Genomic DNA, 15,874 nt, shown 5'->3' with positions numbered 1-15,874 from the left:
GAGCCACCACTGGACCCCAGGGAAAGTCACCCTCCTGCACCTTAAAGGTAGGAAACAGGAGGGTGACTTAAATATAATGTGTGTTTGTTTGTGTATGTGTCTTTGTATGTATGTCTTGTGTGTGTCTGTATGTGTGTCTTGTGTGTGTCTGTATATATGTGTCTTGTTTTTGTATGTATGTCTTGTGTGTGTATGTGTCTTTGTATGTATTGTGTGTGTCTGTGTGTGTGTCTGTATGTGTGTCTTGTGTGTGTCTGTATATATGTGTCTTGTTTTTGTATGTATGTCTTGTGTGTGTATGTGTCTTTGTATGTATTGTGTGTGTCTGTGTGTGTGTCTTTGTATGTATGTCTTGTGTGTGTGTCTTTGTATGTGTCGTGTGTGTGTGTCTGTCTGTATGTGTGTCTTGTCTTTGTATGTATATGTTTCTTGTGTCTGTCTGTATGTGTGTATGTGTCTTTGTATGTATATGTTTCTTGTGTCTGTCTGTATGTGTGTATGTGTCTTTGTATGTATATGTTTCTTGTGTGTCTGTGTGTATGTGTCTTTGTATGTATATGTTTCTTGTGTCTGTCTGTGTGTATGTGTCTTTGTATGTATATGTTTCTTGTGTCTGTCTGTGTGTATGTGTCTTTGTATGTATATGTTTCTTGTGTCTGTCTGTATGTGTCTTTGTATGTATATGTTTCTTGTGTCTGTCTGTGTGTATGTGTCTTTGTATGTATGTCTTGTGTGTGTCTTTGTATGTGTCGTGTGTGTGTCTGTATATATGTGTGTATGTATGTATGTGTGTCTTGTCTTTGTATGTATATGTTTCTTGTGTCTGTCTGTGTGTATGTGTCTTTGTATGTATGTCTTGTGTGTGTCTGTATGTATGCCTGTCTGTATGTTTGTGTGTGTGTCTGCATGTGTGCCTGTCTGTCTGCATGTGTGCCTGTCTGTCTGCATGTGTGCCTGTCTGTCTGCATGTGTGCCTGTCTGTCTGCATGTGTGCCTGTCTGCCTGTCTGTCTGTCTGTCTGTCTGTATGAATGAATGAATGAATGTGTGCCAGCAGGGGCGCCATCAGAAATTTTGGGGCCCCTAACACAGCTCAAGGTCTGGGCCCCCCTTCAAGCCGGCCCACAGGGCCCGCCTCCAAATCCTGCCCACAGGAATACACACACACTAACAGATACAAATACTGAAACAGACATACACACTGGCATACACACAGTGCACAAACACTGGCATACACACAATGGCATACACACTGGCATACACTGACATACACACACACTGGCATACATACACACACACACATACACTGACATACACACACACTGGCATACACACATACACCTCATTTTCAGCCACCCTCCTCTCTTCCTTACCATTTCATCGCAGGAGGGTGGCTGGGGATGATGTGAGTCGGCTGCCTCTCCTCGCAGCCTCTCTCTCCTCCTTCCCGCGCGGAGTAAACTGGGAGGAAGTGACCGAACGTCACTTCCTCCCAGCAGCACTTGCTTCCGGCTGCATTTTTTTTTTTTTTTTTTAAAGGGGCCCGGTCGCACTATTACAGCGCTGACCGGGCCCCTGAAGATAATAGGGCCCATTGGGTGGCCCTAAATGCTTGGGCCACCTGATGGGCCCCATAAGCGTGTGGGCCCCGGTGCAGATGCACCGGCGGCAGTTCCGCTGATACACGTGGGGCCCGGGCAGCCGTGCCCTCCAGGGACAATTGTCACGGTTGTCATGCCCTGATGGCGGCCCTGTGTGCCAGTCTGTTATAGTGGGATACCTAGCTCAGCCTTCCTACTGGGCATTGCTAAAAGGAAGGTTAAAAAAAAGGGGGGAAAAAAAGGTGGGGAGGGGAATTGAGGAGGGAGAAGAGGGGAGATGACGCACAGATGAGAAATCCTATTATGCGCAAACAGAGAAGTCGTCTGAATATCACCGAAAGAGGAGACCTTTGTTTGTTCCTTACGAAAATCGAACCAGATATCAAATATTTAGTCTTGCAGCATCAACCTCAAGGATCTCATTATTAACTAGTAAAGGTAATTTCAATTTACTTTATTGTTTTCTCATTAAACTTTATAAAGTTAAAAACATTATAAACATGCATTAATTGGAAATAAAAAGATAAATGAACGTACATTTTTTTTTAACACCCTCTTTTCGAAAAAAATATTCTGCACTTGCGCGAAAACTGGTGGGCGGTAAGGAAAATGTTTCAACCAAAAAAATGCCTTAGTGGGCGGTAGTTAGAAAAAGGTTGACTACCACTGGTCTAGAGCAATCCACCTTCAGTTGGCTCCAAACAAATTCCAATTCCGGAAAGTATGGACCATAAAAGGAAGGGAAAAACAGGCTGGTTGATAACCTTGGAGGAGATGACTTTCCAAAGAAATAAGGGTATAGGGTACATGATCACCTTATCAGGAAGAAGTATAGTAAAGTCAGGAGAGTAAGAAAGGAGAACCACTATCCTCTTAGCTGAAGAAACGACCACAAAAACAGTTTTCAAGGTTAGATCTTTTAAAGAAGCTGCATCCAAAGGTTCTCAAGGCTGAGAACGCAGATTACAAAACTACAGACAAAACCCAAAATAAAAACAGCTTTACTTTGGAGGTTAAACGATTAAAAAAATATATATATCTTCTAATGAGAGGACAAGAAGCTCCATTTATCACCAAACTTGACTGAGAGCGGAAACTTGGAGGGTAGACAGACTAAAACCATGAGAAAAACCACCTCGTAAGAACGCCGGGTAGTAACAATAGGAGAAGCACGTCCAAATTCTTTAGTAGACAGAAGAGGCAGAGTACCCGGTAGAATTTAACAGTAACTGAAACCTCACTACTTCAATGCCCCTACCATGTAGAATAAGTTTAGCCGTAGCCAAGCCATCAACCTGAACATGTTAAATAAAAACCAGCTGTGGTTTAGTCAGTACTGCACTAAGGCCAGCATCCAAGCTTACTCTGATGTCCCCTTCTGCAGACCCTTGGGACAAGGTTTACCAGGAAAAAACTGAAAGCAAGGTGAAATACCCCCCGGATCGAAAGACCGTCCACTACCATAGGCTCATCTACCTTGAAGAGGGAGGCAAACGACCCTACCTTTGCATATGATCAACTTGCCATAAGGTCTAAGACTGGCAGATTGAATCTCCTCACCGCCGAGCGAAAAAATTACTGGATCGAGGAACCACTTGTTCTGGGACCATTCTCAACTGCCGAAATTGTCCGCTACAATGTTGTTTATACCTCTAAAGGGAATGGCGGCAATGAAGTCCCGATGACTTCGAGCCCAGGACATAAACCTTGAGCCAAGGAAATAAAATATTACAACCTCTGTACTGCCTTGTACGTTTTAGGTAGGAGACTGTAGTCTGAATGCCTAACCACAGCTTTACAGCCTTCCCTACAAAGAAAAACTTTGAACTACAACAACAACAATCTTTTGAATTATAAAGATTATTCTGTATCCTTTTAATGACCCAACACCCTGTCATAAGCGATACAGGCAACCCGTATTTGAAGAGTCTGTAGAAATCACAATCCAAGATTTGTGACAAAAAGATCGTATAAAGAAATTTTATTCAGCCAACAAGAGAACTTTTCTATTGCATGAGCTGATGTACTCATTAAGAGAATAGAAGTCTTCTAACTTCCTAGACTATCGGACAAAATTTTTCACTTGAAGAGCCTCGAATTTGCTCAGGCCCAATCAACCGCTGGGATTGTAGAGGTCAGATGACCTAAAACCTGCAAGGCTTTCTCACCGAACCTACAGACAGCCGAAGAAGGTGCATCATCAAACCTCATCTTCATACACATTCTCATGTGAGATGAACCTACCGAGTCCCTGACTCGATCAAAACCCAAGAAACAGGACAGACCTCGTAGGGGCAAGGTGAGATTTTACTAGGTGATAAACCAAACCTCTTCTTCCAGGATTTATAGCGTATAGATTTTATAGCGCCTCTATACTGTAATTCCTAGCAACATAAAAACAAACTGTGAAAAGAGTGAGGACCTAAAAAAAAAAACCTAGGTGCTGAAGCTAGCCCGAATAAAAGGTCTCTGAATTGTAATAAAATGAACCCTTTTCACCTTCCTCATAGCCAACCTCAGGTAAAATAGTGACTTCACATAGGAAAAGGCAGGTAGGCATCTTTATATCTAAAGTTGCCATGAAGTATCTCTTTTTTAAGGAAATAAACAACAGACGCCATATTCTCCATTTCGACATGTTGGTAAAAAAAACGAGTTTGTTCAGGACTTTAAGATCCAATATTGGTTGAAAAAACACATCCGGGTTGGGACTAGGAACAACCGGGAGAAACCCTTTAATATACTCGGGAAGATGGAATCCTTCCTACCACACCTTCCTCAATAGGGAGACCCAGCAGAAAACTGCAATTTTACTCACTGTAAATTCCTTTTTCCTTAATATGGTGGCAGTACAATAGGGATGTACTCTTCCCATAGGCAAGCATCTGAAAGAAATTAAATTAGCATAAAAAGTTCCTCCCCTTACCAGGTATAAGAGACCCTGCAGTCTTAGGACCTCAGTACGTGTCAAGAAAACCACAGTGGAACCACAAAAAAAACTCAAAAAAAACTTTTTATTAATTAGATAAAGGGAGGGTGTGCTGTATTGCCACCATATTAAGGAAAAGGGAATTTATGGTGAGTAAAATTGCAGTTTTTCCTGGCATATGGTGGCAGTACAATAGGGATATATCGAGATCCCAAGTAAGGGCGGGAATTAGTCCAAAACAGCTGGTAACACCTTGTGCCCGAATTCAGCGTCAGAGGCAGAGAATACGTCTAGCCTGTAATGCTTCACAAAGGTGTTGAAAGAAGACCAGGTAGCTGCTTTACATATCTCTTCCGGAGATGCACATGCTTTTTCGGCCCAAGACATAGCCATGGCTCTAGTGGAATGAGCTTTCAAGGAAGTAGGTATAGGAAGGTTCGATGAAGAATAAGCCAACTTTATAACCTCAACCAACCATCTTGCTAAAGTGGCTTTGGATGAAACTTGACCTTTGAATTTTCCAAAGAAATTCACGAAAAAATGATCCGTTTTTCTAAATGTAGAGGAGCGTTCTAAGAAGATTTTAAGCGACCTCCCTACATCCAGTAGGTTCCAATCAAATTCCCAATCCTGCTTAGCCGGACCAATGAAGGAAGGCAGACAAATAGGTTGGTTGATAACTTTAGAGGAGATGACTTACGGAAGAAATGAAGGCTTAGGGAACATAACCACCTTATCCGGATAAAACTTAGTAAAGTCAGGAGAAGAGGACAGCGCCTGCAGTTCTCAAATTCTCTTAGCTGAAGTAATTGCTACTAGAAACAAGGATTTTAGGGACACATTCTTCAAAGAGGCATTTTCTAGTGGCTCAAAAGGTTGAGAACAAAGAAATTTTAAAACTAAGGACAAATCCCAAGAGGGAAACCAGGCTTTTATAGGAGGCCTTAAGATCCTTATTGCTTTAAAAAAATCTCCTAATGAGAGGATTAGAAGCCCAATTCTTTACCAAAAAATGACTTAGAGCAGAAACTTGGACCTTGAGGGTAGACCGACTAAAACCCTGTTCAAGACCATCTTGCAAAAAATGAAGGATTGTGTCAGCAGACGGATGGGATCTAATGCAATCTTTAGCAATGCACCAGTGAAGAAATCTCGACCAAATCTTCAAGTATATAGAAGAGGTAGAGCTCCTAGTGGAGTTTAAAAGCAATTGAAACCTCTCTTTTTTAATACCCTTATGATGCAGAATCAGCCTTGCAGCAGCCAAGCTGTCAATTTGAACATCTCCAATACTTCCACTGAAACATGTGCGTTTTCCAGAAGATCCGGCGTAACCGAAAGAGTCCAGTACTTTAAAGTCATATTCCTCAAACCCGAGAACCAGCTGCGATTTGGCCAGTACGGCAGTATGGCCAGGAGACGTGCCTGATCCGATGACACTTTGTGAAGAATTCTCGGAATTAAGCTTACCGGGGGGAAATATGTAAGCAAGGGGAAATTCCCACCGGATTGAAAGACTGTCTATTACCAGAGGTCTGTCTATCCTGAAAGGGGAGGCAAACGCTCTTACTTTCGCATTTGATCTTCTCGCCATAAGGTCTATAACTGGAAGGTCGAATCTCCCCACCAGCTGAGCAAAGACTACTCGATTGATTGCATCCAAGCCTTCTTCCTTTTTTGACCATTGTGCAAGTATTTCCCATTGTAAGGGCCTTGATTCCTCTCTGGCCCATTTTACTGCTGGAATCGTAGAGGTCAAATGACCCAAAACCTGCATGCCTTTTCTTACGGAACATTCTGATACCTGAAGAAGTTTTGATATCAACTTCTTTATCTTCTTTGTGTTGAAAGATGAATTGACAGGGTATCTGACTTGATCAAAAACCCTAAAGAATAGGATGGACTTTGAAGGGGTAAGATGCGACTTTTCTAGATTTATAATCCACCCATGTTCTTCCAGGATTTTTAGAGTGTAGGCCACATCTGAATTCAGCGTGGTTCTTGTATCTGCTTTTATCCACCAGTTGTCCAAATAGGGCACAATTGTGATACCCTGTAGCCTTAAAAGTGCCGTGATTGGCGTGAGGATCTTTGTAAAAATCCTGGGTGCTGAGGCTAGCCCGAGCGGGAGAGCCTTGAATTGAAAATGATGGATATTCTTTCCTTTCTTTATAGCAAACCTGAGGTATCTTCATGAGCTCACAGCCATAGGAACATGCAGATAGGCATCCTTTAGATCTAAGGTGGCCATAAAATCTCCTCTTCGAAGGATATGAGTGACAGACTCTATTGTTTCCATTTGGAAAGGTTGATAAGAAACGAGTTTGTTTAGGGATTTTAGATCTAAAATTGGGCGAAAAGACATGTCTGGTTTTGGAACAAGGAACAAGCGGGAGTATACCCCTTGGTAAACTTGAGAGTTTGGAACCCTTTCTATAACACCCTTTCTTAAAAGTGAAACAGTGGCGGAAAAAGGGCTTGGTTTTTTAATTTTGACTGGTAGGAGACAAGGAAATTTGACCTTGGAGAATCCAAGATTTCTATTCGGTAACCATTTTGGATTATATTCAAAAATCCTTGGGCAAGGCCTTTTTAGTTTCTGACATTTGTCGTACCAATTCTTCTAGGGGAGACCCAAACTTTTTCTTCTCCAAGGGAAGTTCACATAATGCAGCTTTTGAAGCAGTGTCTGCTGCCCAGGCCTTAAACCACAGTGCCCTTCGGGTTACAGATGACAAACCCATGATACGAGCCGATAGTTTAATCACCTCGGCAACAATATCCATAAGATACTCATTTGACAACCTCAAATTTTGGTATAGGAGGGGCAGGTCTTTGTCCTGGGTATCACCTAGACCTTCTTCCAAGGTATTCAGCCAAAGATTCTGAGCTCTTGCTACTGAAGCTCCGGCTAATGCAGATTTTGCCTGAAAACCTGCTGCCTGATAAGCCCGTATGCTGGAAGTTTCAGCTCTCTTATCCATAGGGTCTTTCAGACCTGAAATCTCCCCAATAGGTAAAGTAGTTCTTTTAGACAATTGCGCAACTTGTACATCAACTACTGGTAAATTCTCCCATTTATCATCCTCCTGTATTTTAACAATACTTTTAAAATGACTGGAAATAAAGGCTTTTTTCTCTGGGTTCTTCCATTCCATGAAAATAAAATTCAGCATCTTTTGTTGGATTGGAAAAAAATACTCCTGGTTTTATCTGCTGTCTCATCAGCAAGGACCATAGTAACCTCTTTAATAAATTTCCTCAGCTCATCACGAGGAAACCCCACTTCATTATCAGAAGATTCAGAGGATTCAGAATACAAAAAGGAACATTCCCCAGAAGAGAGTTCTGAACCAGAAGGTGTCCTCATCCTTTTAGCTCTCTGTTTATTAGGTTTAACTGGAGAAGTCTGAGTTGTTTCTTTAAAAGACTCAAAGGTTTGGGCTAGATTATCCTGAAACCAAGACAAAAAAGACTTCATTTCTTGTTGCTTGGATTTTTCTAGCGATAATGAGGAGCAATTATTACAGATTTTCCTCTTAAACCCATCTGGCAAAGGAGTGGTGCATTCACTACAACAGAGATGTTTAGACTTGGAACTGGCTTTTTTTGAAACAGGAGTAGGAACCTTGTCTTTATCCATATTATCCATAGAAACAGGGATAGACATATCTGTAATACACAAATGTTAAAAAATATTTGAATTCCACTTAATCATTCTATCTAGAAAGTTTTAAAGAATAGAAGCCATCAGGATCCTACCTCTAAAACCTCTGACCCGTGGGGGGGGGGGGGGGGGGGGGCTGGTGACACGGGGGATCTTTAATGTCAAGCATCCATGCTGACAGACAGATCTGCACAACATATATATATATATATATATATATATATATAGGCAGGTCACTTTAAATTTGGCACCATTCTTTGGGGAGTTCAGACCGCGCCTGCGCGATAGCGCGGTCTGAACTCCGGTGGAACGCAAAACCACCCGGGCGTGCGTTCCCCCGCTGTGCACATGCTCCTCCGATGGGCAGGGATTCGCTGCCCTAAAGGACCGCCTCCTTGTTTAGCCGGTGACCTCACGCGGCATAAAAGCAGGCTTTTCATACCTGCCTCCGTAATTGCAGGATGTCCACTGGCCGTTCAGCGCTCCACCCGGGAGGCTATCAGGCCGGATCCCCCTGGCAGCAACCCATGTGCCTCACCACTGCTTCCATCTTCCAGATGCCGACCGTTCCTGTTGGAACAAGAAAGAGATCTGAGGTCCTAAGGCTGCAAGGTCTCTTATACCTGGTAAGGGGAGGAACTTTTTATGCTAATTAATTTCTTTCAGATGCTTGCCTATGGGAAGAGTACATCCCTATTGTACTGCTACCATATGCCAGGAAAACAAAGGTATGGTTTTATAACCTTTCCACCTTCCGCCCCCTCTGGCGTCATCTTTGAACTGGAATTTCCTATACCTGCGTTTCCAGGCATATATTTCCGCCATGCATTTTTACTTTTAGATGCAGTGTCTGCTGTCCAGGTTTCAAACTACAGTGCCCCTTTGGGCCACAGAAGTACAAACCACGCAATGAGCCGAAAGCAAAATCACCACCATGAGGAAAAACATAAGAACTCTATAGACAATCTGAAGTCCAGAAGGGAAATTACTTTACAAAAAAGAAAAAGTCCTTACTCAGGGTTCTGACAATTTCTGAATATAACAACCAGGGCCGGCCTTAGGTGTTCAGGCGCCCTGTGCGAGCTAATTTTGTGGCGCCCCGCCACCCCCACCCTTACCTAGTCCCCTGCCCCCCTTAATTAGACCCAGGGTCACCCATATCCAGTCCCAGTCCCCTGCCCCCCTTAATTAGACCCAGTGTCACCCATAGCCAGTCCCAGTCCCCTGCCCCCCCTTAATTAGACCCAGTGTTACCCATAGCCACTCCCATTCCCCTGCCCCCCTTAATTAGACCCATTGTCACCCATAGCCAGTCGCAGTCCCCTGCCCCCCTTAATTAGACCCAGTGTTAACCATAGCCAGTCCCATTCCCCTGCCCCCCTTAATTAGACCCAGTGTCACCCATAGCCAGTCCCAGTCCCCTGCCCCCCCTTATTTAGACCCAGTGTCACCCATAGCCAGTCCCAGTCCCATGCCCCCCTTAATTAGACCCAGGGTCACCCTTACCTAGTCCCCTGCCCCCCTTAATTAGACCCAGGGTCACCCATATCCATTCCCAGTCCCCTGCCCCCCTTAATTAGACCCAGGGTCACCCATATCCAGTCCCAGTCCCATGCCCCCCTTAATTAGACCCAGGGTCACCCTTACCTAGTCCCCTGCCCCCCTTAATTAGACCCAGGGTGACCCATATCCAGTCCCAGTCCCCTGCCCCCCTTAATTAGACCCAGGGTCACCCATATCCAGTCCCAGTCCCATGCCCCCCTTAATTAGACCCAGGGTCACCCTTTCCTAGTCCCCTGCCCCCCTTAATTAGATCCAGGGTCACCCATATCCAGTCCCCTGCCCCCCTTAATTATACCCAGGGTCACCCTTACCTAGACCCCTGCCCCCCTTAATTAGACCCTGCCCCCATTTAATAAAAATAAATAAATAAGAATAAATAAGAAATAAATAAATAAGAACAGCGGTACTTACTTTGAAGGCTGCTGCTCGCCTGCTCCCCCCTCTCCCTGTCTGCAGAGCACCGGCCGCTGCGCCGCCCTCACACATTGAGCGGATCCTTCCGCGGCTCTTTATGAAGGCGCAGCACTTGGACGCTGCGCCTGTGCATCTGCGCCCCCAAGCTCCTCCTCCACGCTCCGGAAACTGACCGCGTGCGCGGCTCAGTTCTCACAATCTCGGGCCGGCCAGTGACAGAGCGACTGCGAGCTGTGTCGGCCGCCCGGCGCCCCTGTTGCCATGGCGCCCTGTGCGGCCGCACAGCTCGCACACCCCTAAGGCCGGCCCTGATAACAACCAGCATTACTTGTTGGACTGGAAGTGCTTTACCCTTGGTATATCAACCGTTATAAAAGAAAGGATAACATAAACCTCTCTATTCTTCAATAAACTTTCTCAACTCATTTAAAACAAGAGTCAACTCAATGCACCCTATTGTTGAGCTTGGAAGGGACCACCTTCCAATTCTACAAGTCACATTTAAGTATTTAACCAGGAAAGGTACATTCAGATTACTCTGGTTTCCAAGTACGTCCTGGGGATGTTACCTTAGTCCAACATCCAGCGGTTGTTACTATCACCCCATTTAATGGTACTCATTTTATCTACCTCAGAAGGATGAAGGCCTGCCGGGAATTGAACCTGCGACCCAAGGGTTAGAACAGATTCTTAATCTGATGGGATTGAATCAGTGTCAGCATAGACTGGTCTCCCATACCAGTTTAAGCCATAGCCAGGTCTGCTAGCTTAGTATATTTGTCATGGACAGTGAATATCATGCTAGAGTAGTCTCAGCTCAACCTTTGTAATAGAAACTACGATAGAGGATTCTGTAACAAGGAAAAAAACAGTGTGAACTAGACGGAGTTCATTTCCATTTAGACTTCTGTTTAGTAGCATATACCGGAGAAGAAAGAGCAGGCTATGAAAAGACAAACGTCTGTGTCAAATATCCTGAAATCAAGGCAAAAACGATTACATTCCTTGTAGCCAGGATTTTGCTAGCGTCAAGGTAGGAGCAATTCGACTCATATTTAAACCGTGAATTTACACCCTTCTCATAAGGGTTATGCACCTGAGCCTGCAGTCCTGTCTAAGAATTCCACATCATTAATACTAATCATCAGCACATGATCTGAATTGAATAGGTGTCCCACACCAGTCTAAGACAGAGTCAGATCCGATTTGTATATTTGCCATGCACAGAAAGTATTTTACTAAAGAAGCCTTGGTATTACAGACTTTCCTTTGAAAACCAACTGAGAAAGCAGTAGAGAATTCACTACAACAGAGAAGTTTAATTTGGGAACCGGCTTAGACAGGACTAAACATGTAATTGCAGAAAACAATATAAATAAATGACATTTTTTTTTAGAGAACTCTAAAGAATCATACCTTCAAAACCTCTGACCCGTGTGGGGGGGCTGGCGTCACGGGAGACCTTCACTGCCGAGTATCCATGCTGACAAGAAGATCTGCACAGCATAACAAGGCAGATCCTTCACATTTGTCGCCATTTTCGGGGAGTTCAGACCGCGCATGCGCAATAGCGCGGTCGGAACTCTGGTGGAACACAAAACCACCCGGGCGTGCGTTCCACCGCTGTGCGCATGCGTCTCCAATGCGTCTCCAACGGACAGTGATTAGCTGCCACTAGAGACCGCCTCCCTGCTTTGCTGGTGCTGCACGCGGCATAAAAGCAGGCTTACATACCTGCTCTGTAAGTCAGCAGGATGTCTTCTGGCCATTCAGCTCTCCACCCGGGAGGCTATCAGACCAGATCCCCCAGGCAGCAACCCATGTGCCTCACCATTCATCATCCACATTCCAGATGCCTGACCGTTCCTGTTGGAACAAGAAAGAGAACTGAGGTCTCTGGGCTGGTTGGGCCTCTTATACCTGGTAAGGGGAGGGACCTTTTTATGTTAATTATTTCTTTCAGATGCTTGGCCTAAGGGAAGAGTACATCCCTATTGTACTGCCACCATATGCCAGGAAAATCTTAAAGAGGCCAACAGGTTTTTATATCCTTACCAAGTGTCTGCCTTGGTGCTTCTATCTCCGCACTGTCAGTGGCTGAGCTGTGTACATATACTGATAAGGAAATTGTTTTCTGGCATGGTGGCAATGCATTCTTCTGGAGCAGCATTCTGCAAAAGCTGCAAATATTTAAGCAAGCAAAAAACAAAACAAAAACCCAGCATTTCATTGATGCAAAACTATCAAACGCATTTCAGTTGTCCTGGTGACCGGGGTGTCTCCTTAATTCACTACTACTGACAAAAGAATCATCGCAATGACATAGAACTTTACATCTTTTGTAATCTCCCTACTTACATATGAAAATGAGCTTCATTAAATCAGCTTGCAAGTGCAGCCTCCAACTACAAGAGGGTCACCAGTGACCAATTGAAGCCTGCAAGAACTTACAAGTAACCATTATTTATTTAGAGAATTTTCATAAGCTCGAAAGCATTGGTTCTGGACAGACACAAATCTTTACCCACTGTAAATCCTAAATGAGACGAAAATTTTCTACTAAATTACCAATTACATAATATGTGGGTCAGTAAGTAGAACATAAGTGGATAACAAAATGACGGCTAAAATGCACACATAATTCTCACCCAACAATATGTAGATTTTTCACTAGTGTCCACAGATTGGGATCACATATTACAAATGAACTTTTTGATACACCTAAAACAGACCACACAATGCAACAGTATGGTGTTTGATCCTTTCCTCTCAGATGTGTCACCACAAGCGCAAAACCCAAGTTATGCACATATTTTCTGAAATGTATAGATTACCACTGCAAGGGAAGCATTCGCAGTAGTCCTAGAAGCCCTGCTTATTTTTAATAAACAAACATTTTTAAGAAAATGGCTAGGCAATGCCCAATGCTTACATTCACAGAATGGTGTTGATGGAGTGGACCAAGTTGAATCTGCCAGACACACTCGAACATTATTGTTATTAATTTTTATATAGCCAGGAACACAGGAGTACTGCACGGATTGGCCCGTTGTAAACGTGTCATCATATTGAGAAGTAGTAGACAGCACTGCATAATCGAATCTGGGAGGTTTGACACAGTCACCTGGATTAAATAAAAGGCTTCATCAGCATTTGAAAGAAAACCAAAACTTAACGCGCATTTCACTTTGTCAGAATTAGCAGAATTTGTAAATCAACACATAAAAAAAAAAAAGGTAGAGCTAATAAAAAGATAATAGTGCATATACATGAATATCTCAGTTTTTAGCAATATTAAAATATTTTAGGTATTAACCAGATATAACATTAAAAATGATTAATCAATTACTACTGGCAGAAACAGGAAACATTTCTCCCTGGAAAAGCAAAATCAAATTAATTGTATATGCTAGATGAAGGAAGCCTAAAAACCAAAATTGGTCTCAAAACAATGATGAGAGTCCTATTCTAACACAATGCCAAATCCTGCTAGCAGACCTAATGTAATGAAAACTCTAAATGGCCAGGTATAGTCTCTCCAATTTCCTCAGAGTGGAAGACAACCTTAAACAGCTTTACCGTGAGGTGGAATGCAAAGGAGAGATATGCCCAAAGTGTGGTATGAATCATGTGGCAGCAAAATTAGAGATCTGCATGGAATGTGGAAAATAAAATATAGCAAAACCTATCAAATCATTTGTTGGTGCCCAAAGGGTTCACTTTAAAGGGTTACTCCAACCAAAAAAACGTTTTATTAAGCCCCATGACCACTTCAAATGCTAAACTGGTACAGTCCATGTAAAAACGGGCTGCAAATGCTAGATCTAAATTTATGGGCAATTTATGCTTCTGTATTAGTTGGTCTATATTGCAATGGTGCTGCAGAATGTGTTGGTGTTTTATAAATACTACTACTACTACTACTACTACTACTACTACTACTAATAATAATAATAATAATAATCTCTCTACACTGGGTATTGTTTTGGTCAATTTCCCTTTTCTATTAATTTGGTTTTACTTTTAATTAGAATAGGACGAGAAAAATAAAAAATAAATTGTTAAGCTTAGTTTAAGACATTAGGATTCCAGCACTGGCAGCCACTCCACGATAAGATCATCAGGATTGTTAATATCTGGTCGAACCCAATGCCAATTACAGAAAAGTGTTAGTAGCATTTGGCACCACTGTACTGTGCAAGAGGACGTCAAATCAGGAGACCTTAAAAACCACAGACGACGTTTTAAGGAGGAAGTGTCTCTCTGACAGTCACTAAGGGATGTTCTTGGACAAATGTAAACATTGCAGTTTGTAACAAATGTTGAACATTGACAGAGAAAAGGGACATCATCTAGGGACTTAAACAGTTGTTTTGGTGTCCCTTTATTATAGGACCCTTTGTCAATAACAGTAAGTCATTTTACATATAAAAATCTATAAATGGTAATTCCAGACATGAATTTTCAATCTACTTTGCATACTGGATCAATTTTTTATATTTTATATTATGGTCATAGCAACCTTAATTTCATTAGTCTGCAAGTTTGTGTAAACAGTGCCACTCTTACTTTTAATGTTAATCTAGCTTAATTTGACATTTATAATTGACCTCTGTTACAGCAAAACCTTTATTAACAAATAAAAGGTAAACTCTGTGAGTGACACGATTTGGTGAAAATAACATCTATGTATTACGAAAAAGTAACATGTACGTAGAAACACTAAAATTAATTGCAAATCATTTATTGGATATGTTAATGACTCATTGGGATGACATGTACATAAGGATAATAGTAAAGTTGTATAACAATGCTGCATTGTATAGCGATGGGCGATGGCTGATTAAAGAGCTGCCTATTCAACCCAACTAGTAGGATGACGTATTGTTTAGAACACTGCTTCATCATGAGTTGTGCATTTAAGCACTCTACTTAGGATTAAACATTTTAAATCACCCCACAAACACCTAGCAATTGAAAAAAAAAAAAAAAAAAAGTTTGGAAAACGTTCGTGAAATTAGAACTGAAATAATACAATAAATGAATTTGCTAATGGTGTGTTAAACAGCAACAATATTAAATCAACATATAGGACTTACCATTAGCACCAGTGATGAAGACCATAAGGCAGATGAAGGTTACAAAGTAACTTCTCACAGCAGGAGTTATTTTGGACTTCATGATGAAAGCTAAATAAAATCAATATCTTTTTTTACAAACCAAACATAATAAAATTGCACACACATAGTAGACTTGACACTAAACGAACTGCTTAAAGAGATACTGTAGGCACCATCACCACATCAACACATCTGCAGACACCTCAAGCATCCCCGTCAAACCATTATCATTTCACCTGGAAGCAATGTCTCTCTGTGCTCACAGGATGGGTCCTGAATGACTGCATGGTGAAGACAGAGAATAGCTCCAACTGAACCCATACAGAGTCATACCAGATAAGGTGGATATTAAGTGGTTATGGGGTCTACAGTGTCCCATTAAAAGATGAAAAGTAGGATACATTTTTCAGTTCCTAAACAAGGCCAAAGTAAAACTCAATAAATCAGTTTCACTTTATTTTTAGATGAATATAGAGGGGGAAAGAAAACAAAAACACTTTCACCAAAAAGCACTACAAGAATGTAACTTATACCTGAATTATGTGGAAAATTATAAATTATTCCTGAACCAATCATTTTCA

At 42.2% G+C, this 15,874-nt stretch overlaps 1 protein-coding gene across 1 annotated transcript in view; it reads right to left on the bottom strand.

Annotated features, from left to right (window-relative positions):
• LOC134602754 (complement receptor type 2-like) overlaps positions 1-15,357 on the bottom strand; it is a 51,404-nt gene extending 36,047 nt beyond the window's left edge. The window contains exons 1-2 of the mRNA XM_063448094.1: positions 15,273-15,357; positions 13,106-13,297 (exon numbers count right to left, since the gene is read on the bottom strand). Coding sequence (XP_063304164.1) covers positions 13,106-13,297; positions 15,273-15,354 — 274 coding nt within the window. The 5' untranslated portion in view covers positions 15,355-15,357. The remainder of the gene's footprint in view (positions 1-13,105; positions 13,298-15,272) is intronic.
• Between the last annotated feature and the right edge of the window lie 517 nt (positions 15,358-15,874).

This window comes from Pelobates fuscus, chromosome 1, assembly GCF_036172605.1.
Source record: "Pelobates fuscus isolate aPelFus1 chromosome 1, aPelFus1.pri, whole genome shotgun sequence".
NCBI lineage: Eukaryota > Metazoa > Chordata > Amphibia > Anura > Pelobatidae > Pelobates > Pelobates fuscus.
Note: the sequence above shows the minus strand (reverse complement) of the source record. Positions and strands in the feature narration are given on the sequence as shown.